The 26,406-nt window shown below is 38.1% G+C and overlaps 2 protein-coding genes across 2 annotated transcripts; one reads left to right on the top strand and one right to left on the bottom strand.

Annotated features, from left to right (window-relative positions):
- Positions 1–6,536: 6,536 nt before the first annotated feature.
- On the bottom strand, positions 6,537–17,785 carry ilrun (inflammation and lipid regulator with UBA-like and NBR1-like domains). Its single transcript, XM_063910353.1, has 5 exons — positions 17,487–17,785; positions 14,254–14,408; positions 13,924–14,121; positions 12,326–12,630; positions 6,537–9,193 (listed from the first exon to the last, which is right to left on the bottom strand). The coding sequence occupies exons 1-5, from the start codon at positions 17,642–17,644 to the stop codon at positions 9,158–9,160; spliced, it is 852 nt and encodes a 283-aa protein (XP_063766423.1). The 5' UTR covers positions 17,645–17,785; the 3' UTR covers positions 6,537–9,157.
- A 1,591-nt stretch (positions 17,786–19,376) lies between these two features.
- Positions 19,377–23,366, top strand: snrpc (small nuclear ribonucleoprotein polypeptide C). The gene is made up of 6 exons (XM_063910354.1): positions 19,377–19,563; positions 20,518–20,560; positions 20,672–20,780; positions 21,644–21,703; positions 22,104–22,208; positions 22,805–23,366. Exons 1-6 carry the CDS (start codon positions 19,556–19,558, stop codon positions 22,924–22,926), a joined length of 447 nt encoding a protein of 148 aa, XP_063766424.1. The 5' UTR covers positions 19,377–19,555; the 3' UTR covers positions 22,927–23,366.
- Positions 23,367–26,406: the final 3,040 nt, after the last annotated feature.

Raw genomic sequence — 26,406 nt, 5'->3', positions numbered from 1 at the left:
AAGTTTTAATGATCAAAGTGTTAACATTGTAAATCATAATTGTAATTCTCCGCCTCATTTCAGTTTCATGGCTGATTTCATGAACTACTAACAAATACAAAAAACAGACGCATATTGAGATCTATATCACTGCATATAGTTTTAAAGATTTAATCCTTTCCACAAGAGAAATTGTCAAATGCAACGCATCTCACCACTGATAATATTTCGCCATTTCGCTCTGGATAAATTGCCTTTATAAAAAGTATCTCAACCACATTTAATGTAAAGTATAGATGTGTTATTCTGTTTTTTGTGAAACATTTTAATGGAAAAACAGTTTCCTTTAGAGAAGATCTTTGTGTACGTTAGGCCTGCTTGAACAATGTGTCTTTGAGAAGTGTTTGTGAAAAGGCTCAACATAATACCCTGTTATTAGCTAAACTGTGGAAACCAACAACAATAACATAACTTAAAGACCACTGCATATCTAAACGTTTCCTTCTAATCTTGATTCTAATTCACCAAATCAGTTGGTAAATGGTCAGTGTTCTGTTATCAATGCAACAAATCCTAAAGTTTCTTTCCCTTTTTCAGTTCCTGGACACTTTTTTCTATTCTTTTACCTCTGATGCAGGAGCTGTGGGTTTGATATGGTAAGCCGCAGAGTCTGAATGGGCTAATTTTGAAATGAAGAGAGGGTGTGCACAAACTGCGTCAGGGCTTCTTTGCACCCAAGTGTTTGGAGACACGCCAAATCAAATGAGGACAATGTCCTTTCATCAATTTAAGATGACATAGTGATGTATGTGTGTGAACCTATGTGTGTCTGTTTCAATGAGTGAGCTAGTGTATTTTCAGTGTGTGGTAAGCGTACAATCACAATTGTATAAATGATGAGTGGAGGCCTTGTAATTCAAATAAGTGTACCGCATTTTATTTATATAAAATTAATCAAAGATTTATGTGAGAAGATAACGTCTGTTTGCTTTTGGCTTTGCTCACATCCAGTAGATCAACAACATTTGCATGGCAGTTACTTAAGTGTCTGACCCCGTCCTTGCCTGTAGAAATGAATTCTCATGGCTCAAACACAAAGAGCGACAAGAAGCAACAGTCTGGATGTCAAATACAATCGGTCCACTGTGATCTTGAAATGAATGATGCTTGTGCAGGTGTCTGTAAACAGAAGTTAAAGACCGACCTTAGCTGTTTTAGCAAAGTCAATAAACAATATCAACTAAGCTTTGTTGAGTGGATAAATGTCAGAATAAGAATATGAAGTGAGTAATGTCTCTGACTTTAGTTATGACAGCTCTTTCAACTGTATTTTGGGATATGAGGAAGGACATTTTTTTTCTCAAATCAGTTAGTGAAATTAACTTTCAGGTTGCATCACAAATGGCATGCATCGAGACACCTGCAGTGGACCAAACACATTACATTATTAAACACATCTCATTTCAGAAGTACATTATAAATAAGTCTTGTTAAACAACTTCCTCTTGACAGAGAGGGTTTTTAACAGTAATGCATTTAACCGTAACGTTACTCATCTAAAGAACAGTTTAAGATCTGTTTCCTGATGATCCACTTCAACAGCTGGGCAGCGTGCCAAAGCATTAGGCTGCCTGTAAAACAGTTAGCACTGCAGAAACTTGCCTGATCCTGCAAAAAACAACAACAGATGTGAGGTCAAATGATTGTATGAATTGTTATCTATTATAATGAGCAGACATGACATTCAGAGCTGAAATTGTGCGGCGGATCATTAAGATGTTTCCACCTGTGAATAGTGGGAAATTACAAAGACAAGTGGGCTAAAAAAGGAATTTTATCAGAAATATTTTTGTCTGTCAGTCTTGGACACATAAATAACACAGTGCATTTAAATGTGTGTATTTGTGAGTGTGTGTCTGTCAGGGCTTGTGTTTCTTGCTACAAAACTGTCTTACAGATACAGAACATAAGCACTTTCTTATTAATATGAGCAAAAAGGTCCAAAGAACGAAAAACATAATCAATTAAAATGACCAAATGTAATGTTTTTGAAAAAAGAAAAGTCCAATTTAATTTGAATATATAAGTATATGTTAAGAGTTAGTCTGACACAGGGCTACGGCCTCAACAGGAACCTGTTCAAACAAATATGCAACATGCAAGCTTTGATTTCGGACATTTGATAATTCTTTCGCCCATCAATTTTGATTTCACTAACCTTAATCATAAATCATCTAAATCAACTAAGCTTAACAATCTCTTCAGTTTAGCATTACATCATTAATGACAGTTTCCAAAGCAGACCAACAGCAAGAAACTACTTGCAAATGCAAATCTAGCCATCTTTTTTGTTTGAACATGGGCAATGTTACAGTTGGATAAAGTCATCACAGCTATTCAGACTATTAAAGTGCAATTGTTAAAGCTTGTCTGTGTATTTATTTTTTGATTGGCAGTAGTTGACTTTACCAGATGCAATATTTGCATGACACCAGGCAGAGGACTGCTAAACAGATTTTAACTGAAGCTACTGAGCTGGAAATTGGAGTCATAATGAAAGACTAGTCCCATCAAGAAAACACAAAGACTTTATTGTGTTGCAAGATATTGTATCACAACACCACAGGCACTGATGAAAGGTATTGCAGCTGACCTACAAGTTGGAAAATCCGTTCACAACTCAGAGCATACTGTAGTTGTTTAAGCTGTCAGCTGCAGGCAAACTGTGCCAATGTAGACGTTCCAGAAAATATTTTTCATTTCTCTCAACCATCGTACAAGGCATGGCCATGTGCTTCAATTATCCATACTCAATGGTCCAAATTACTTTGCAATCACTGTCCAAAGAAACAAACAAAGAAAGTAGTAACACAGTATTTTAATTTTAAAAATGTCATTGACCAGAGACAAGGAGCTTGCGTGAACGGTTTATGTTTTCCAACTCTTCGCTCAAGCCCTAGAGTCCTTTTGGAGTTCAATACTGATGGAACATCTTGTTTCCTGATAAACGAAACGGGAAAAACAACATGTTGAAACGCTTCACGCCTCTTTTTTTTGCAAAGTAGGCAAACCAGGTCTTTGATGATAATTGACCCAATCCAACCGTGCCTGAAATCTCAACCAATGCACTACACCTCTGAATTTCAGTCTTAATTACATTACACGTTATAATGTTGCCAATTCCCACAAGAGAAGAAGAGAAGACCTTTCTTGCTGACCTCAGTCTACATTGGTCAGTGTATTATTGTCCATAGTGCAATCCTATAATCTGAATATGACACCGAAAGTATTCTTTACAAAACAATCAAAGAACAAGATTAGAGACATCTATGTACATATGAATCTGGTTTTAGGACAATTAAGCAAGTAAGTTATACATTATAGTTAATTTAAGACAACAGGTTGATATTAACCTCTGTGTCCCTGGTAGTCAAGAGAAGCTTTTACATTGCTATACATTTTCCTGGTATTATTTTTAATACCATCAGCTGCTGGTAAATGAACAACCATTTTCAAACATATTTAACATGTTAGATTTCATATAGGACTCACTATAGGGAATGGAATTACTCTAGTTAAGTATTTGTATATTCTGACAACCCATCATCTGTAGCTCATATTTACATTTTGTAATCTAATAGCATATGTTGCATTGCTATAGAGGCTAAATATTGCTATCGAGGGGCGTATACAGTTGTAAACCTTAGCACCTGGACCAGTTCCAATATTAATAAAACGCTGTTAATGATTCCACCTCCTTTGGAAAGAGGCCAGATTTTATTTTTTGTCCTCACTTTACTTTTCTACTTTTGACGTGTTTTGATAATATTACACATTTTCATATGAGGAGTTTTGCTTTTAATGCAGTATTATTCAATGTCAGTGTTTCCTCTTTATATTTACAAAATGTATCTTCCACCCAGCTTGAAGCTCTGAGACAAAACCTTTGGCAACAGGTTGGCCGTCGTTTATGATGCCCGCAGCGCTCCCCACCTAGACATAAATTACATCTCTAATCTAATCACATTGATACTTCCGAGGCAGAAATAGTGCTATCAACCAGATGGTGTATGGAAACACACACGGCTGCTTCCTGTCTCCGACACTGTCTGAACCACTTGACCCAAACTCTGTACAGTTTAGGTGTCATCTTTTAATATTTGGTAATACTTATTTTGAGGAAGTGAGATCTAATATCACTGCTGTGTAATGCATGTATTCAGGGAGTGGTGTTTGCTGTGTATTGCTGGGGGCAAGAAATTATGTAGAGATTAGTGTCAGTGATGGCGGATTAAGATTAGCAGAAAAGATTTTTAAATTAAACATTTCATTTCGCCTTGAGCTCAAGTGTCCCAATGCAACCAGTCCTTCATTAAACATTTTATATTTAAGTTTGGTTTTTAAACCACCTGTGATCCTGAATAAGCAAAACCTTATTAAAAACAAGTTTGTGTATTTCACAAATGTTATCGATACATTTCTTTTGTTGCACATGAAACTCACTGAAGTTAGTAAAAAGCACTTTGAGGATGACAAAGGTCCTACAGTACATCCATCTCAGATACCTGTGCATTTCATTCTTTCACTCATGCAGTGGAAGCCTCGAGCTAAAGGTCTGTTTGACTTGACATAAGTGATGGAGTGTTATCCATCATTAACAAACAAACGTATCGACTCAAGTGTTCTGAGAGATCCCAGATATGATCTACGCTGAAAAAAGGGTCAATATTTGTCCTCAGTTAACCTCTCACATGATGTCTACACAGGCCCCATTCAAATTGCCTCAGTGTCACCACCTCCACATGCATGCACAAGAACCCACACACACACACGCATGCACGCACACACGCACACGCACACACACACACACACACACACACACACACACACACACACACACACACACACACACACACACACACACACACACACACACACACACACACACACACAAGCTTTCTCAGGAAACAGATAATTGTCGGTGTTTTGTTCTGCATCCTTTCTTTGGGAAAGTAAAATGAGTTAAGAATAGCATTACTAAACAAACACAGGAATTTGAATATTCGCCCACCTATCTTTAAACAAACACGTTTCAAGAAAACGTCTGTCTATCCTAACAAAGTGATGTCTGATCGTTTGGATACCATTTAAAGACATTTGAATAACCGCAAAAATTGATGATACTGTCTTTACGTCTTGTCATACGACTTTACTGTATTACCACAACCATTGTAAAAGCAAACCTTGTTTAAGGATCTGTAGGATAAGGTCTGGAGGATATGAATAGCTTATTACAGTATGAGTAAACTCATTTTATGCCACGGTAGTTGTACCCACTCATAATTAAACATAACATGTAGCCTACTGGTATGGGCATATAGCAACCAGTAAATAACTGTTGTTTTTCCTCAATATAACTTTATTAACTTAAACATATACAAGCTGATGTTAACATAGCGCCACTCCCAATATGAGATCACCTTTTTTGCGGTGTCACGTTTCACTTATCAAAACAAGCCACTACTAATAACCCATGCATTAGAAATAGGCCTACTGTCAAAAGTGTAAACCTTTACACACAACTCTTATATTTTCCATGTTGAAAAAGTCCATTCCTCAGCATAGTACACACAAAAAAACGCAACAAAGACAAGGAGACGACTGCCATGCTGAGCCAAATGCTATCGTTATCATGCTAACATGCTGCTAATGTTCACCCTTTTCAACAGCTTTGTTTGGCATTAACATTTGCTCCTCATCACTTAAAGGGACCGTATTGTTTCTTTGGGGTTTACCCTTTCCTGTAGTCTGGTATATAGGATTTAGTGCATGTAAATGGTCTGCAAAGGCTAAAATCCTAAAGTTCCCTCCCTGGCTGAAAAACCTTGATTTGACTCCTTTGTTTGCATCACTCTGGCTTCTTAGAACTAGGGTTAACACATTGTACTGATTGGCTAAGGGCTGGGACTACTCTAAGCAATTGACCAATCACAGGCAGTATGAGAACAATAAAGAAGTCTTTGAACATTAAAGCATGTAAACATGTCACTACATACAAATATGAACCTGAAAATGAGCATAATATATCCTCTTTTAACAACTCAAGGTGACTGGAATGTAGTTGGTTTCAAGGTATTTGATCATGAGTCAAAGAAATGGGAAATTCATAGTGTGGGCACCAATCAGTAAACAATCCATGAAAATCCATGACTGCTTAATCCTCAATAGTTCGTTTTTGAAAACTAAAGAAATTGTACTACATGAAACGTGTGAGAGGCTTTCATCTCAAAGAAAATAAGTAAGGAACCATTCTTCAGACATTTCTCCATAAATATCCGTAACAAAATGTTTGTGACATTGTGTCAAAATGATGTTGAGATATTTCATGGGGTAAGTGATTTTTATCTATGGTACTCGAATAAAAGTCAGGTTAAGGAAGCTTTACATTTAAATGAAATTGGCTACATGAAATAAAAGTTTAAATAGCTGAAGAGGTAATGATAAAGTAAAATAAAAAGTGAAGCTGCTTTAAGCCCCCCTCAAAAAAGACAACTTACTCATTGTTTCAGTGTTAATTTAATAATACAAATGCTTAATTATAGATACAGGAGAAAAAAAAGCTTTATTTTGACAGTTTCTCTTCAGATAAATGTGCTATTTTAGGACTATGTAAACGTTCACCTCATCCACTCAACATGCCACCCATCTCTAACCCGTACATAGTCACAAACTAAAACTAGAGAATGAATCCAGCAAATTTCAGGTTTCTCACCATCTGTCTCTCTCTCAGCACACACACACTAAAACACACACAAGCAAGCTCACAGAAAAGGAATAATACACACAAAAAATAAAGTAAAATAAAAATAAAGACTGACGTGACTAAAAGAGGCGACGCAGAACAGTGTATACTGTTTGGGAGGAGGAATCTCAGCTGACTCAAAAACAAATGCAGCAGCGCAGAGAACACAGAATTCTGGTGCGTTTAACAAACAAGGTACGCATAATCATAGAAGCGCCAAATATCATGAATAACATTACCATGTTCATAATTATGACATGGAGAAGGTGGATAAATTAGAATATCCTTGTATTAAAAAAAAATGTAACAGTAGCAGGATATTCTGTCAAAAACTTTTCCAATTTATTTTTGAACCCTAAAGACATAATGAACAAAGTACATTTATAAAGTAAAAAAACAAATTCAGGTGGTGATAGCAGACAGGCTGTTTAAATCAAACACTTTGAGAGACTGTTTAAAACTTAAAGCTGCGGCGAACAAAGGCCTTCAGGGGAGAACACATAAGCAAAATAAACTCATAAAGATTCTGGAAAATGCTGGTATCACAATCCACAATGAGCAAAAAAACAAAAATCACTTTTCCTCCTAAGAAGTGGTGGACAGTGTTGTGCAAATAGCAGTATCAGAACATCAGTGCTAATAAAACTGAGGCTAACCATTAATTTTCAAATTCAATTCAAAACAACTTATCACTTTTGAAATGTACTCAGCATGATGTCAGGAGGAAGTTGGTCATTTGATGTTTAGCACCACCTGCCGGCTGTAAATGGGACTTTTTTGCATCTGCAGTGCGCAATAAGACAGCAAATAAATAATAGGGAAATTAGTGAGTCAAAAATGGTGCAAAATAATACTTCAGAGGTACACGTTCAGTAAAGCTCTCCATATTGATTTGTGAATACACACTTCATCCTTTGCCCAAGTAGTATACACCATTGTTATGTCAGTTAAATCCAAAGAGAAAACACGCGCGCGCGCGCACACACACACACACACACACACACACACACACACACACACACACACACACACACACACACACACACACACACACACACACACACACACACACACACACACACACACACACACACACACACACACACACACACACACACACACACACACACACACACACACACACACACAATAGATTTCGATGGCTTTTTTTTTTTTAAACCCTTCCTCTTACCCCACTTGCTCAAACTCACTCACATCCTTTTACGCTTCAGCATCTATAAAGCAAAAAACACCTTAAAAAATACACACGCACGCACACACACAATGCAGTCTGAGTCGACTGAACAGATTAGTGTCGTTGTTTTCTGGATTTTATCTTTGGGAGAGACAGGGTTCCTACACAGGCATGTATTCATGGCCATAGTTGAAACTAAGAGTATTTTCTGATCTCTTTGAATGTAAATATTTGGTGTCTAATTTACTTGTGGGAACTAGTTATTCTTTAAGATGTGATAAACATGGATTTGTCTCTGCATAGATAGTGGAACTTTTGACAGTAATGGTATTAATGGACTTGTATTGTTGTGAGTAGGGCCTTAGATCTTTCAGAATGGTGAGTAAATGTCTAAAAGGGCCGAATTAGTTCAATTAAATGATGTGTGTTTCTGTATTTTCGTCTTTGACTGAGTATTAAAAAAAACAACCTTGAACCATAGCTCTGCAAACCGGGTTCAACGTCTCAGTTTAGTCTAAAAGGGTTAACGTTGTAAACATGGGAATCTTTCTCTAGCATCCATCCCATATACTGTGGATAGGAAAAACGTTTTTGAAAACTAAAGCAACTACATGAAACGTGTGAGAGACTTTCATCTCAAAGAAAATAAGTAAGGAACCATGCAATTTTCCCCACATAATCATACATCCCATACACTTTCAGTCTTTCTTTTAAACGCTTTGCAAGATCACAGTTCATTTTGAGGTATTCTCAGCTGGACCTGTGTAGGAACCCTGGAGAGACTCAACTGTCCATGGGAATAACAAATTGCATGTAGGTCGTTTAGGGTCGATTTTCCCTTTAATTAGGTGTGTTTTACAGTGGAAATAAAAATAGTCGTGTGTATCTATTTTTAAGGTTTTATAGCACTCTTAAATGAAGCATTCACACATGCGAATCCGGGTGTTGATGTCAGGTGGGATGTATCACTGCAGCGGATCGTAGTCCATCAGCTCACTGGAGTTTGTGTTTCTGTGGAAAGGGCCAGGGATGTTTAGGAGAAGGTTGTCATGAGTCAATATAAAAACAACTGTTCCTCCCCACCCCCCCCCCCCCTGACTCCTCTACGTTTTAGAGGACTCCCAGGGTGTTCAGCTGATCATCCACCATGGTGGAACGGGGGGGGGGGGGTCTTTGTTGTTCTAGCTCTGTCCAAATGGATAGGGTCCGTGAATGCCCTGAAAACAGAAAATGAGAAAAAGGGAATTAGAAGAGTTCATATGGAACAGACAAGTGAATACATGCAAGGATGAAAGTAAAAGTGTACTTCTACTCTACTACAAATTAGAGGTTAATGGTGTACTTTTACTCTACTACATTTATTTAATATCTTTAGTTACTTTGCACATTTGGATTAATCTTGTGAAATATAATTAAACTCTTAAATCTGACTTTAGTTACACCTGGAGTAAATTCAGCAGCTACCCTGCAGTATACAGTCATTAAAACTAGCTGCACCTTTACCAGCTTTGATGACACTTTAATGATCAATAATTACATTCAAAACACATCATATATATTATTCTGAAATGGACCAATCTGCACAATGACTACTTTTACTTTAAGGTATTTTAAGAATATTTTGATGCTAATACTTTTCTACTTTTACTTGAGTAACATTGTGTCAACACACACTCTTCACACTGTCTGCTCTTATCACCAGTTCCAGGGCAGTAACCAAACCTGCATTAACTGTATGACGCAGCTCAGTCAGTGTCCTTTAGTATTTATGTCTCATTTAAATTCCCCGACTGGAAGACCAGGAAATGCTATTATCTGAGACTGTGAATAAAGGCTCTGACAGGTATGAGGTGATACTACTGGATTCAGAAACTTGGCAACGCATATAAATCATGTGATTCCTTTGGTTTAGGTGAGTCGTTGGAAAGACAGGTAGAAGCAGTGAGTAGTGACACCTTTTCCTAAACAGATACCAGTAATGTGGTTAAAGACACTATTGTTTGTTTTTTTCCTGGTGCAAGTCACAATGAAATTGCAATACCCACAAACTAAGAGTAGCAATACTCACATGACAGATGTTACATCATCATATACCCTCATTCAGAGTACATCATATGAGAGTATAGGATAGATATTAATATCAGGGGTTTTCCTAGAAAAATATAGTATGAGCCCCGCCCACTTTCTGGTGAAAATAATGCATCAGAGCGAAGCAGAAAATAATAGTTTCTTCATGTCTTAAAGCTGCTGAGTCATATATAGCACCTCAAACAAGAAATTAATCCTGAGTTATGGTTTCTTTACTTCCTCTACAGAAAAAAGGAGAGTAAAAGAATCAATCTGATTCAGAAATCTCAGTTTCAGTGCAAGCCTGCCACTCGTCCACCGGCAGACCCACCGGACATCCATCCCCTATTTATTTGTAGCTACATAAAAACAAAGCTGTCTCTGCTGTCTGACGCTCTATGTGTCGCAATTTATATATTTTTGGAGTAATTATATCTTTTTTTTGACCAACAGAAATATTGTTTTCTGACATCCCTTTAAAGTTTAACCGGGAAAATCTGCTTTTTGGTTTGAGGGCACAAGGCGACAGTAAGAGGGCGGAGCGCCCCTGCTACCCGGGTTAGACAAAACCCTGAATATCATCTTTGATTTTAATATTCAACAAAACTGAAAGCCATGGTCGCGGCACATCATATCGTACACCACAACAATACAAAAATTGTGCTCAAAATCGTCGCTAAAGGAACCAATACATGTTCAAAAATCATCCAATTTGGCCTGAGCCAAAAGGAAAGGCTATGATAACATATATTAAATATTCTGACCTTTTGGGGCTTCAGGCATCAAATGTCATGGTAATTCATTTAAAAGCTGTCAAGATGTCTGGACCAAGAGCCTCTTCTCTAGCAGCGATGAACAAGAACCGACCAAGCCGTACAACTAGTGCATCTATTTTCTCTATGTTACAGTAAAGAGATAGGAATAAGGATACAAAAACAAAGTGCTTGCCCCCTGATACCAAGAGAAACGGGTTATTGTGACAGTCAGACTGACCTTCCAACTGTTCTTCCTTCAGCTACACCTTATTTACAACTACATTTCATTGTCACAATCCCCCCCCCCCCCCCATCTGTCCAGAACGTACTACCTTTACTCCTGACTAAGCTGCTGTAAAAACTGGATATGAATGACTCTTAGACTCTCGTTGGCCAACACTTTGATCCTGTGAGACAGTTTTGCTTTTAACTTTGCTGAGATCAAATCAATGCTCAGAAAGAGAGGAACACAATAACCCTGAGGACGCTTCAGCAGCAACCATTCTCAAAAAACTGCTTTAGGGGCACTGTTGGAAAATCTCTAAGAAAAGAAAAGTGGAGTTGACTGAAATTGGGAAATGGGTTTTGTTAAAAAAGATCTTCTATCATAGTGCGCTGGATTTCTCTGTCCCACTTTCTGTGGATGGAGGGATGCAGGTTTCTTGAAAACTGTACTTTGCACACACACAAAATACACACAATAAACCAGCTGCTAAGCATACGGGTGTATTTATAAAGCGATTTAGGTAAACAGGAGCAGTAGCTTTGTGAAGTGTGAAAGTTTAAAGGTCTCCTATTATGCTATATTTGAACAATGTATTGTAGGGCCATATCTATACAAAACATGTCTGTGAAAAAATACCAAACAGATCACCCATTGTAGCATGCCTAATCCCCCTCTATTTCAGCCCTGTTCCTGAAGTGCTGATTCTGTGACTGTAGCTTTAAATCTGAGCTGAGCTGAAGCTGGCCACGCCCCTTTGGAGCGTCACGCAGCTCTCTGTCTGAAGAGAGAAGTTTCTAACGGAGATACTCGGCTAAACGCTGCCCTGATTAAACCCCATATGATGTTCCAAACCACATCAAGAATTATTTCTGAAACACTTCTCAGTGTTTACCACTAGAACAGAGACATTATATGTACTATATATACAACAACTCTAAGTCCCTCCTGCAGACATCCTGCTGAACACACAGACACATAGAGCTGCTGTGGAGGGGCTTCAGCTCGCCGACTGCATATTGCGGACGATAGGTTGGGACGTGTCATGTGGGCGGGACGTTGCCAGAAGTTCGATGTAACGCCAGCCCACATTTCTGATATGATTTCATAACCGAAGCAAATCTGGATCAGTTCGTTTGTACCTCCGTTTTTAGAGATGTGGGTAAGGAGGAAAAGAGAGAGGGTTGTATTTTCTGACGCTTTGTGAGTCAGCCTTACACACCGGGGACACATATTTATGTATAAAAGACAGCAAGAAGTTAATTTTGCATAATGGGGGACCTATAACTCGGATTCATACATACCTGACCATAAGTCACCACAGAAAGATTGGTTTGGAGTCCATTTGACGCCCTATTTACAGCATTATGAGACAGTCCATTTTGATCTTGCTGGATTGGCTCTTGTGTGCGTTCCCACGCTCCGCCAGGATCTCGGAAGCTGTTGTCGGTGGCGTCGTGCTTGTTCTTCTGCGGCGAGGCGAAGGGGTTGAAGTCTTCCTGCACGTTGCGCTGGGGCTGGGTGTTGAATTCTGTCTCGAAGGAGGACAGCTGCTGGGTCACGCCGAGGAGACCTCCAACTTCTACGCTAAGAATCACCCAGATTACATCTGTGGAGATAAGAGGCTTTTTACAAACAAGACCTAATCAAGCAACCAATATTTCTGATCAGAATGGGTTTTCTTGTTGGGACAGCATCCACAGTGTGAATAGTCGAACAAATCTTGCCCCAACAAACGCCACAATCACGCCAGAAATAACACTACCGGTTCATTTGAGGATGTAAATTCCATTTGAGGTTTGAATATGGGCCCCTACACTGTCCATATGAAGGGATGGGTTCCGTAATACTACTCTTCCAATACTGCTTATCGATTCGACTCTTATTTTAGCAATAAGCTGTTAGTTTTGTTTTTTTTTAAATGGGAAATAAATAGGGAACAGAATTAACAATGCTGACTTTTATGTAAAATAAAACATTATTAGCAAAAAATAGCAATGATGTTTGACAAATAGTGATGTTTTGATGATGGAAATGTCCAACAAATTAAATAAAAAATAATTGGTGACCTTTAAGTTCTAACCCATGTTGGCATAATTTAGTTTAAATCAGGTCTGTGGAAAACTGTTTGATAAATGCACGTTTTCTTTAGCTGGATAATCTCCACATGTCTATTCTAATATATAATTTTCGAATCCTAAATCTAATCGCCAGAAGCAAAATGCTAACGTTATGCTATAAACGAACTACAGACGAGTACAGCAGGGTCGCACGACTTCAATGTCACGCCAACTTAAGATCGTTTCAACTGACTTTGCGCTGACTGCGCGCTTGCATGTTTTAACAAAGCTTTTCCTTTTTCCTTTAATCCGTTCGACTCTGAGACGAGGGAACCGGAAGTGGTAAAATGCAATGTTTTAAGACTCGTTCCTGCACCACTCTATGTAAGGCAAAAACTATGAGATAGGCAGTGTAAAACGTTTCATTTCTAAGTCTGAAAATGGTGCACTTACTCCAGATGTTTGGACAGTTCGCTCGGGTTCCCGCCCTCACAAGAAAACACTCATCACACTTGTGGCAACGAGCATTGCCCACAGCGAGCCTCACACAGTTTAACCACGCTATTGAACGATTCATTCTCTCTGCCATCGTCACCAGCAGATCTGTGCTGGTGTGAGGGGGGGCGCTGCTGCGTGTGACAGACAGCTAGGTTTCCTCCATGTTACAGTGTATCAATGTGATTATTATTTTTTCTTTTGGTTCGTTTATTCAGCCATTTCAAGAACATTCTGGGAAAAGTTGATGAAATTGTACCGTTTTAGATTAATATAATACTGAAAATAAATCAAATTTACAGCCATTTAACATTGTCTCATGACAAACAAATTGAATGACTTCCTACCTCCATAGAATAACCCGGTGGCTGTACACATCCTCCACTGGCCCTGGTACATGCCTGGAGCTGTGGGACTTCGCATCTGCACGCTCACATCGGATATTTCTTGGGGGTCTAGTGACTTTACCATAACGGTGTTTACATGGCCAAACTGATCCCCACCAATGTATTTGAGACAAACCCCAGGTGGCCATGACTCTGCACCTGTAGTACAACAAAGAGTCAAGACACAGTTCGACAACAAAAACACAATACTGTTACTGACTGGCTCTGGCTTGAACGGACATGCAGACAGCTGGTAACACTGTGTGTGTTAAAGGTCAATGTGATCCATACCTGTGTTTTGTATTCTCCAGGTCTTTGTGAACGGCGTATCTGGAGGAACTGACTCTCCTTCCCCGATTGTCACGTCTTCAACGAAGGACATGGATGGCGTGTTGACGTTGGGACTTTCAAAGTCATAATAAGCACCAATAGCAGCCTGCAGGTTCCTGTCCCCACACAGGAGGAAGAGCAGGGTGTGAAAAGGAGTCGTCATTTCACAATAAGAGTAGATTATGTATTTTACTCTTAGAATATAGTTATTATGATGCATATTAGCGGTAAAGCGCAGGAATAATTGGACTTTATTTAAGCTCAAGAGAAAAAATCATAGAACTGTTTAAATGAAAACAAACAAAAGGAGAAACTCTGAATATTGGATTTGCACTATAGATTTCAGCTTCTAAAATGCGATAACGTATTGTTTTCCTAGAAAATGATTGGGTTTTTGACCTCTGTATGAAGTAAACAAGCAACTTAAATCGTTACCTTGCGCTCTGGAATGGGCACTTAAACATTTAAAGAGATAGCAGAAGGAATACAAATGTTAAGGGGTGCTACAGCGATCAAAGCACCATAATTCCATTCAGCTGGTGGACTCGAGGGGGCAGATTTCTAAAAGAATGCATCTGTGGCCAAAATATCCTAGGTCTGTGGGCGCATGCCTGATGTCTGCTGTTGTTGTCTGACGCAATATGGCAAATGCCATAATGCGTGATCCTCCTGCTCAAGGTCAAAGGCTGGGGACAAACCTTCTGTAATATAAAAGAGCGGACAATTTGCAAGAATGGTACAAATTGGGAATGTGGGGTCAGACATGCAGAGCTAGTGAAGAGGAGGAGTACGTTCAGAGACAGACTCATCCCTCCTCGGCAAAGCACAAAGTGTGCCTGTATCCATCAGGCTGCACAACAAGGGGTTAGCCCTTTAACTCACTGAACAACAGCCCGGACATAAAGCCTACAGCAACACATAAATACATTTAAGCTGCACTTTTTTCTGTACACATAAATGTGTATATTTTAAACAATATGGACTTATGTACAGCTCCGTAAAAAATTAAAAGACCACACCAAATTGTTCTTAAATCTGTATCTCTACATGTATGGCAGCCATGCCAGTTTCTGTTGAATTTCAACAGAGAGAAACATTTTCAGTAGTTTATATAATACAATAAAGAATAATAATTTAACTCAAAGAAGTATCTATAAATAATAAAACAAGAGAAAATGATAATGCTGAAGTGGTCTCTTCATCTTTTCCGGGACTGTATTCTCACCTAGCTACACTTCTGGCAGTTTGTTTTGAAACCGTTACTTACCTGTATATCATTTGTATTTTTTTATCCTTGTGTGAATATGTACTGTTTTTCTTTTCAAATCTGTTGCTGCATGAACTCCTGAATTTCCCCATGGGGATTAATAAAGGTCAATCTTAGCTTATTTTATGACTCTCCTCCAAAGCAATGAAAACACAAAACAAGTGTTTGAGCAAGAGTGTCACATCTGTCCACCTGGCCAATTGCTGTTTGTCAATTGGGAATACTTGTAATTGGCTGAGTTAGAAAATAGCAAACATGGTCAAATGTTGGGCAAATCCAACATAGAAAAGATAAAGCATCGAACAAGCACTTGGGGTTTAATCATTCTGATATCATCTCTCCCACACAAAAAGAATCAGTCATCAATCATTATGAAACTCATCATGCCAAGGGGACAGCTTGAGAATATATGGTCCTAATGCCTTTTTAGTATTTTGTGAGAAGGAAGGAAATAAAATGTTGAATAAAATGTGATCAAGGCACCTGTTTTCATCGGCTAAACAGTACTTGCCATGACTATCAAACTGATTTGTTTATGTAAAATTGATGAAAAACCGTGAATAAAAGTGAATGTTGTGTCCCATGCTTACCAACCAATTATGATTTAAAACATATATAAGGATCTAGGCGACAGTTCAGATACAAATATATATATGTTCTCCTGTAGTCCTATTTATAAATCTAGATTGTGTTGGTGTGAGATGCAGAGCTAGAGATAAATCCCATTCCTCGAAGAAATACCCCTTTCCAAAATCCAGGAGTTATTCAAGAGGATCCACATACCTTGCTGCTCACAAAGAAGCATGCATCTACTCCTGGACGCGAGTTTTTTCTAGTTAAAATGACAGCTCAGTCGAGGAGGACAGCATCAATGTTTATATGTTGTGTTGCGACAAGCTCCTCGTCTAATATTAGTATTGTTTGGTAGGACGGAAACAGGTAATACGTGAAACAGCACACTACAATGTGGATTATCTTGAGATAACCGGTCATGATTAATAAAATGAAACATTTCTGTAGATTTTTTTCAAATGTATTTTTGCTCCACAGGCCTAGTGCCTTCTAATTCCATTATATTTGAGAGAAGGCCATCTATATTGATAAACAGCACTGCAGGTATGGCGAAGAATATGAATTTTGATTTTAGGGGATACTTTTAACATGTATTGAGGATACCATGTTCCTGTACAACGAACGATAAGTGTGCTAAAAAAACATCTGAGATATAACTTGTGTACTGCTGGTAACTCCATATTCATATGAAACTAAGCAGTTCTAGTGAACTAGTTTCAGTTGAGAAATTCCAACATGGGTCACGTGATGATGTCAGGATTTCCAGACTCAAAAATCTCGAACAAGACTACTTGGCTGAGTTCTCCCTTTAAAAAACTAAATATTTGATCAAAGCCATAGGTCACTGATTAACTGGAAGCTTTTTATCACATTGATCAAACGACACTTGTTGTCACACGTCCATCGATCACGACTGGTTACGTCACCAGACTAAGGTGAGATGTGGCTTCCCAAACAGAGGCTCGGTTTAACTGGCTCCCAACATCATTATGTAACATGGCTGATAATCTACAGTTAGACTTCCCTGTGCGTAAATTAGCCTGCTAGCTAGTGAACATGCTTTAAGCTTGAGTTTCCAGTTATTTCATCCTACAATAATAACTCAGTTGGGGCAAACTTTACCGTTTCACTTCCGCTTGCCCCCGCAACGGTCGTTAGGAGTAAACTGTAACAGCCACTTCTCGTGAAGGAATGATGAAATCATCCTCTCGGGGTTTTATCGCCACTAACTTAGCACCGTGAGTGTTTGCCTCCATTTTTTAAAGCAATTGAACGTATGCTAATTAGCTAATTATTGTGCTCTGTTAGCGTCATGTTGCTGTCCGACAACAGGCCCTCGCATCCCCGCACTCACCAGTTGGTCATGTCCAGGAAGAATGCGCAGCCTGCTGGGTTGAGCTGGAATCCCAGCAGCCTCTGAAACTCGGATATGAGGACGTCCTTGTCCGTGGTGCCCATGCAGCTGAACTTCTGCATGAGCTCCGCATCTACGTCCATGTCCGTGCCCTCCATGGGTGGTGGGTGTCCCGTAGTGGAGACGGGGTGGTGCGGGGAGGGGGGGGACCTCTCTCAGTTTAGTCCGAGGCCTTCACCAGCCATAACAACCAGCTCAACAACAACAAGCGTCAGTGCGCATGGCATGATCAGGGGGACGGTGTTTGACGTTGCAACAGCTCGCGCGTCACCTTCGCCAATCACGTAGTGGGCGGCGACGTCATCTGTTGCTATTTGCAGCTGCCTTCTCATTGGTTTATCAATGAATTGTAGCTGCTCATTCTTTCAGCCCAGTCAGAACCATAAAAGAAGATTATTTTTGAAGAAAATAAGATATTTAGGTCATTCACAAACTGAGCTCGAAGGCAATATAGGGACATTATACATAAACTCTTATTACACACAAAAAAATGAACGTACAATGGTGCATTTTTAAGAATTATTTTCTGTAGCTTCTGATAAATGCATATTGAGTTTGTTGATTTAATGTTTATTATGTTTAAATACCTTTTTATTATAGTATTTCAAATATCATAATATTCACCTTTCATTTGATTGACATATACTTTTACACTTAGAATTGCCTTACTTACTAGAATGTTTAACTGTGTAAGAATGTCCATTGTCTCTTTACATTTGGAAAACAAGTTGAAAAACAATATTTAAAATTGAAGAAAATTGTATATACTTATTAGTTTTTCATCTTTTCACTTAAGTAGTTTTAATGTATATTTCCGTTTTGCTTGTACGTGTCTCTTTGGATATTTATAGTATATGCGATTGATATCTTTAAGAACTTTCATTATTTTGGGAAGTTTTTAAACATCCAACCAATCAAAAGGTTAAAATATCCTCAGACTACTCTGCAATGAAAATAATCATTAACCAGCAGTTAAAATGAGCTCTGCATTAACATAAACATACACTTTCTTGGTTATGCTTTCATACTTTTACCTAACTAATGTGTTCAATGATAGACTATCTAACATTATTTTGAAGGGGTCCTATTATTAGTTTGACATATGTGAAGGCTATAAAGACGTCCTTTTTTAAAATACATTTTAGGATTGTTATAAAAACAAAAGTGTGCCATTGATTAAATCATTGCAATTCAGAAAGATATCTTTTTCTCACTTTTTACAAATGTGTTCAATAAGAACACATTTGTATTGCTGTAGATTTTCTTCAACTTTATCTAGAAGTTTCTGCACTTGAAGGTGGATGAACAAAACATTCCCAACAAACTGCTGACATTTTGGTTTTATGCATTTTAATTTATAACAAATAAAAAACAATTCAACTACTTCACTGTGTTTCAAACATTCCCATGACATAAGTATACTATAGCACACACGGAGTTTACAGGACATGTATGACTCTTTAAATTGTTATCTACACCTATAAAGACACAGTGTTCTGAAATCACAAGAGAACAACACCAGTTGATGTAGATTTTCCTCAAAAAGTAGTTTCCTTATGATGTACCTAGCATAACGGACTCATAGCGTTTACCAAGGATTGTTTTATCATAAGATTATTATTATTATTATTATTATGATTACTTTGATTATCATAAAAGTATTACGTTTATCAATGAAAACCACATTTCTTAATTTTACAGCTCAGTAGATACCCAAGATTTTCAAAAATGGATTTGATATTTTCGCAATTTGTAGATTCTGCCTTCCCATAATCGCAATGTATTTTACATAGATAACTATAAGTTGTTTTATTTTGTTTATTTACCAATTTAAATATGATTATGTATGTTCTATGTCGTGTGAAGGGGGGCAAATGGCAGTAGTGCAGTAGTGCAGTAGTGTTCACGCCGACTATCAGGCGGAACTAACTGTCGGCAGGTCTTATATCTGGTAGGAACAGTTTGTGGGAACACCGGAATCGCGCTCTCGACGGAGATTGCCGGGGAACATGCCTAAGTAAGTATATGACTTCCTTTCTCTTTTAAGCTTTATCTATGATTTTTACGTTTCAACCGAATGAATTGTTCGTTATAATTGTATTAAGTGTCGAACGGCGTTCAAATATAACTGTAAACTAATTGAAATAGACCAGTTTGTCGCTGTGAGCTTTGTTTGGGCTGTGTCTATTTGCTGGACACAGCCTCAACGTGAATGTTAACCGTTACCAGCAACATACAATTACAGCAATGTAATACAAATGAATTAGTTAGTTTTAGTATTTTTTGGACTTTACCTGTATCAACCTAAACATGAAGCTGTTTTTAGATAAGAGTTTATAACGTCGAATCGAAATGACTGTAATGCCTTTTTTTTTTTACTACGTAATATTCATGTTAGGGATATGCTGATTTATTTTACACAATACCCATTGCAACCTAACAATCATTTACATCCAAGGTAAACGTCGTCACTGGGGCAGCTGCAGAGAACAACACATCCTAATAAAATGAGTTGATAAGAAACATAATATGAAATGAGCGAATGATACTAAGGAATCAATTACGATTCTTTAACCAAGGCTGAAGTTATTTGAATGTAATTTGAAGATATTAGATGTATAGAAAACCTGCAGGACACCAGGCAAAGACAAACAACAAAAAAGTCTTCGAATGTTTCGACTTCCCAATGTAGTGATCGCTTTACATAACCTTTACCAAAGGGTATGGGACAATTATTTGGGAAAGTATTTGTTGGTTGCATAATTTACTAGAAAAATGATAGGAAGGAATTAATGTAACGTGAACCTACTGGCTGAAAAAAGACGTTTACATCATTGTATTTCTAGGTTGCATATTGTAAAAGACAGGTTTATGAGTCAGGATACATTTTGATCTTCTAATGTGTATACCATGCAGCTCTTATTTAAAGAAACCCGTTTTGGGTCTACCCCCAAACCTTTCTTTTTGGCAGGTTTTACTGTGATTACTGTGATACCTACCTTACACATGACTCGGTAAGTAGAGCTTGTGTTTATCAAATTGTTGTCAAATATTAAATATTCAGTCTTCGTTTTATTCTTTGCCCGTGTTAAATATCTACAAATCTGTTTTCTTTCTCTTCTTAGCCATCAGTGAGGAAGACCCACTGCAGTGGCCGAAAACACAAAGAAAATGTTAAAGATTACTACCAGAAATGGATGGAGGAGCAGGCTCAGAGCCTGATCGATAAAACAAGTAAGCAAATTATTGGATATAGTATTTTGATAACAAAGCCTAGTGCATTTTTAGAAATATAAAGCAACTGCTGTTTTAGTTTCTTGGGATGTTTTACCACTCATTCTCAAAGTCTTTTCTTGAACAGCTGAAGTTCTTAAAAATATCTATGAATCAGCATGAATGAGAATTTTGGAGAGCTCTTGAATTTGTGGATTTTAAATATTAACGAGTTCAAATTCTCCCTTTTTTTTTTAACTGTCAAAAACACTTTACAGCCACAGTTAAATATAAACATTGAACAAAACAATTTGACTTGAATTATAAAAAAAGGACTTCTAGTTAACAAATAACTGACAATAGCCTATTTGATAGTGCAGTCAACGGTCAGCAGGATTTTTCACCTTCATATTTTAATTTCCTTGGATGGAAAATAAGCGAAGTGTTAAAGCCTGTTTAGTATACCAAACAAGACATGCTTAGGCACATGTGTGGGACATCCAAGCTCTTCTTTAAATTGTGCACTTTGTGAACACACACCAGCCCCCTCTGAGATTACAAACCCCTAATCCACATTATAGACGATGAAGTGTTTTACTGTCCACTGTGGAGGAAAACATTGTACAGACCAAATTATCCTTTGTAACACAGAGAGAGTATGCCTTGCATCCTTTTTGTGAGTAAAGCATTCATAATTGCTTGTTTTTTTCCACGTAGGGTATTTTTCAGGGCACATAAGTTAGAAAGCGACCAGGTGTTGGTTGCATTCCATTTATACAGCATGAAATGGGCTTAAATGAATTCTTTACCAATACAAAAAATAAAAAGGGTTGTATGCTAAACGTTAAATATCTGTGTTTAATGTTTTGTTCTTTCCCCGACAGCGGCTGCCTTTCAACAGGGAAAGATTCCTCCCACGCCGTTCCCTGGTGGGCCTCCTCCAGGTGAGTCCATCTTTGGTGTATCATCATTTATTTAGAATAAACAATCATCAAAATCATGAAGCGGCATGACTACCACACAAAACTAGTGCAGAACTGGAGATGAAACTAAACGGAAAAGGAACATACTTTTCTTAGCCTGTGTTTTTGTTTTTGTGCATTTGAGTAACCACTTGTTTTAAAGTGCACCTGCAGTGACTCAGCTAAAACAAAGACAAAAACATTTATCGAATGATGCCGCATCATACTGAGAACTTTAGAATATTATATCCAGCCCATTTATATCAACAGCGCCACACTTTATCCTAAACAAATATAGCCGCTTATAATGTGATGTATTTGTTATAGATAGTATAATGTCTGAACATTGAATGGACACTAACCTTTGCTGTTCGTAACGCAGGTGGTCCTCCTCGGCCAGGTATGCTGCCAACACCCCCCATGGGAGGACCTCCTATGATGCCTATGATGGGGCCCCCACCCCATGGAATGATGCCCGGTGGACCCGGTAAGAAATACGTTTATTTAACTTCCGTCATTCCAAGTTAGTGTGAAGTTACCTTTTTATAAGTGAGTAATCAGTCTCATCTGATCTTCTGCAGTCTTTGGACGCCCTGTATGTATATTATTTTATACAGTACATCTCAGATTACTTGTTAATTGATCAAATAGTTGATCAATCTAAAACAATTTTGATAATTTATTGTACATTAAACATGTTTGTGTATTAGACTGATGTTAACTTGAGCTATGGTAATATTCTTTTTCTTTTTTTAATACTATTTCCCAAAATGTATACAATAAATTACTCATTAAATTATTGTAAAAAGTATTAATATAATATTTGTTTCCTGAAGTCAAATGTACCACAGGCTTAGGCAAAAGAAAGGTTTATACTTTGATAAACCAAATGAGAAAAGAGTAAAACTATAGCATATATTTCTATAGCACAATGCCCCATTTATTGTCCAATAAGAGTTTAATCTTGCCCAGGTTCCTCTCAATGAGTTGTGAGGTTTCTAATGCACTGATACGACTCCTACATGTACAGCTGTTGTCATCAATCAGTACCTAAAGCTGTGTATCCTTCGCTGTGACCTTTAGGAGGCATGAGGCCGCCGATGGGAGGACCCATGCAGATGATGCCTGGACCGCCACACATGATGCGTCACCCCCGACCGATGATGATGCCCGTCCGGCCGGGCATGATGCGACCAGACAGATAAGACCGCGTGGATGTTCCCCGCTCTTTGCTGCCATGAACAGACACTGTCTAGTGAGGACACTTGGGTAAACATTTGGACTCTTCAAATATCCACACTGAAGTCCCCAACAAAATAATGTCTTTTTTTTTTTAACAACTATCCTCTCTTCTTGTGCCAGAATCGTGGTATTTATTCCTTTTCCCCTACGTTAGAAGAATTTCAGATCCCCGTTTTAAATACTTCCTTTTTTAAAAGAAATGTCCTCTTGTGTTTATCAACTTTGAAATATCTCCTCTCACTCTGACTAACTGTTCATCACGCACAGTTGAAGAGCGCGTTTGATATGACAATATTTGTTACTATATTTTTACCTTTTTTGTTTTTAGGTTTTACATGTTTTTGTTATATTTCATTGCATTGCTTTGAGAAATAAAACAGTGATTTCCAACCTGTTTCTTTTAGATTTGAGTCGACTTGACTAACTTTTTAAAGTGTTTCAATCATTCTAGCTGAAGTTAGGTTGAAGCTCTGTTTATGGGATAAAAAGCTTTAAAACCTCACTTAAAACTACCCCCTCGACTCAAATAAGGTCAGAATTACCAATTATATTTGTGCAGATTTTCTCGATTGAAAAAAATCAAGAAAGGTATAACATTTCTCGTGTGAATGTTTTATCTGTTAACATGTGATATTTCTGTTATAAGAAAAAAATACAGTATTTACAAGTTTGCTATCACATGATCAAGAAAAGCAAATGCTCACTTTTCAGAGGCTATAACGGCAAAAATGGCATTTTTGTCTAAAAAGTAATTAAAGAGGACCTATTAAACTCGTATCCAGGTTCAAATTAGTATTTTGTGCCTCTCCTGTGACACGTCGCCCTGCTTTAATGTTCAAAAAGCTCTTTATTTTTCTCATACTGCCTGTGCTGCAGCACCTCTTTTCACACTGTCTGAAACAGAGCCCAGTCTGCTCCGATTGGTTGGCTGGCCGGCTCGATTGGTCCAAACCATAGACTGTATATATACAGTCTATGGTCCAAACCATCAAGAGATTTCCCGCCCCTTAGCCTGCCACGTACAATTTGTTAGAGGTCTAGACGATAAAAGGAGAGTGTTACATAGTGATGCCATTATGTTATGGCAGTAAAACACATGACTCCAATCGAGTCTATCAGGCATGGGGGGAGTGTGTGGGAGAGAAACATGCTCTCAAACCTATACAGCCCCGGAAAAAATTGAGACCTCTCCACATTATTCGTAAATCTTTTCTCTCTACATGTATGGCAGCCATTCCAGTGTCTGCTGGATTCCAACACAGAGAACAAATGTCAGTAGTTTATAGAATACAATAAAACATTTTTAAAAAATCATTTAACTCAAAGACTTATCTATAAATAATAAAACCAGAGAAAATGATAATGCTGAAGTGGTCTCTTAATTGTCTCTGCGGCTGTATAACAAACTACAGGAAAGGGAAACCTCAAAAAAGCGTTTAACTATTAATAGTTTCTTTAGTTCTAAGTATTTTCACCTTGCAAAGATATAAAAGGAAAACATAATTGTCTGATAATGCTCCAAGAGAAAGAGAAGGGTTTCAAATCCCTGTGTATTGTTTCAAGCACCAGGCTCTTCTGCACACTTCTCATAATTTATTAGATCCTTATTTGTTAAAAAGATTCGAGTTGTCAACCCTTTATTAATTAAATCAGGTTACCACTGTCGCCAGACGGCACAGAGACTCTTGATTTGAACCCGAGGAATCCATCTGAGGTTTCCCTGAGTGACTGTGGCGTGTTCTCTCTGCCCGATGGTGTGAATGTGTTTAAGTGAGTTAGCCCTGTGACAGACAGGTGACCTGTTCAGGTTGAAATCTGGGTCCTGCCAATTGCATCAACCCAAACCCTAAAAAAAAAAAATAGCGTGATGTTTCAAATACTTTTTCACTGGAGAAATGAGCATGCTGACCTGGCCCTCATTAATTTATTTACTGGAGCATGTTTGAATAATTACAGCTGTTACATAACAATCTGTGGCTCCGGGTGAATCATTATCTCAGCTGACATTTGGGTCTTCAATGCCTTGAAGAATTCAGCACCATAATGTATCCATTATCACTAAAGCCTGTGTATAATTATGAAAATATCTCAACAGATGGAGCTAGAGAGTCAACGTTTTCTGCAATTATGCCCACAACACTGGAATGATGTTCTATGACTGATTGTGTGCTTCCATGAGCTTTCAAATATTTTACTATCTCACACTCCCAGAGGACAATTTTGTGGCTTTATGGTTTAGAAAATTTCTAGGCCACAAATAAAAAAGGAAACAAATTTGTTGGGGGGAAATAGCCATATGTTTCATGCTGTGTTTGCCAATTTATATGCTTGCAGACTTGAAGGAAAGCAAACGCAGTCCAAACTGTTCTCCTCATGTGCACCAACCTCAGAGTATTTTTGGTAGCTGTCAGTCGCGCAAGTTGTACATTTTGGTTTCCAAAGAGACGTTGGCAGATTTACAAGTAATCTAATGGCCACTCTAAGGGACGGATTCCATTCAAAGTCCTATAAACATCCCCTCTCCACATCAGCGGGACAGGAATAAAACCATGTTAATGCACGTTTTAGGCCTATGTGGAGCATAGGCGGATGCCCCTGTGTCCTCTAAAATCTGAAGAGTCTTTATGAACCGGAGCGATGCCCTAAAGGGAATGAAGTGGAGTGGGGAAAAATGTTTATGATGAGAGCTCAGGAGTTGAAGAAATGTATTCTAATAAATGTAACAGGAGGGAGACCACTTGTGGACAGACACTGTAGGGTATGAACTGATATTTTGTAACAATGTAGTTGATGAAAAAGCATTTAATGTCATGTATTTTTCGAAGAATTGTAGGAAAAGTGAACTTTGGGAGAAAACTACCTTCCCTCGATGATTATCTGGGATTCATTAAAGTCAAAAAGTTCTCATGTTCTTTACTTGTGCTCACTTCATGTTTACTTTAAACCTGATTGATGCACACTGTAAAATGTCCACTATCAATACAATAAATCATTATTATTTACAGTCATTTAACGTGTTTGTCAGGCAGTGGTTGCAAAGTCCATAGTGACTTGGTTTGGCGACTGGAAGGTCACCTCTTCAAGTCCCGGAAAAGATCAAGTTCTACCGTGGTGTCCCTGAGCAAGGCACCGTTCCCTACACTGCACCCCGGATGCTGTACATTATGGCAGCCCACTGCTCCTTACACTAGGATGGGTCAAATGCAGAATGTAAATTTCCCCTGTGTGAGACGATTAAAGGTATATTCGTCTTCCTTTTTCTTTTGTCAGATCAAAGAATCTTTACAAAAGGACAACAGGTGTCCAGCTGATCATTGAATCGCCTCATTAAATAGTTGTATTTTTCGGAAAATATTTCCCATCAGCAGTGAATTGAAACTCTCATACTGCTCTCTAATTTAGTAGAGGGCAAACATATCTTTCATAGTTTATCTGAGGGTTGA

The sequence above is a fragment of the Eleginops maclovinus genome, chromosome 20, assembly GCF_036324505.1.
Source record: "Eleginops maclovinus isolate JMC-PN-2008 ecotype Puerto Natales chromosome 20, JC_Emac_rtc_rv5, whole genome shotgun sequence".
Classification (NCBI taxonomy): domain Eukaryota; kingdom Metazoa; phylum Chordata; class Actinopteri; order Perciformes; family Eleginopidae; genus Eleginops; species Eleginops maclovinus.
The sequence above is the reverse complement of the archived record's forward strand: the minus strand, read 5'-3'. Positions and strand labels throughout refer to the sequence as shown.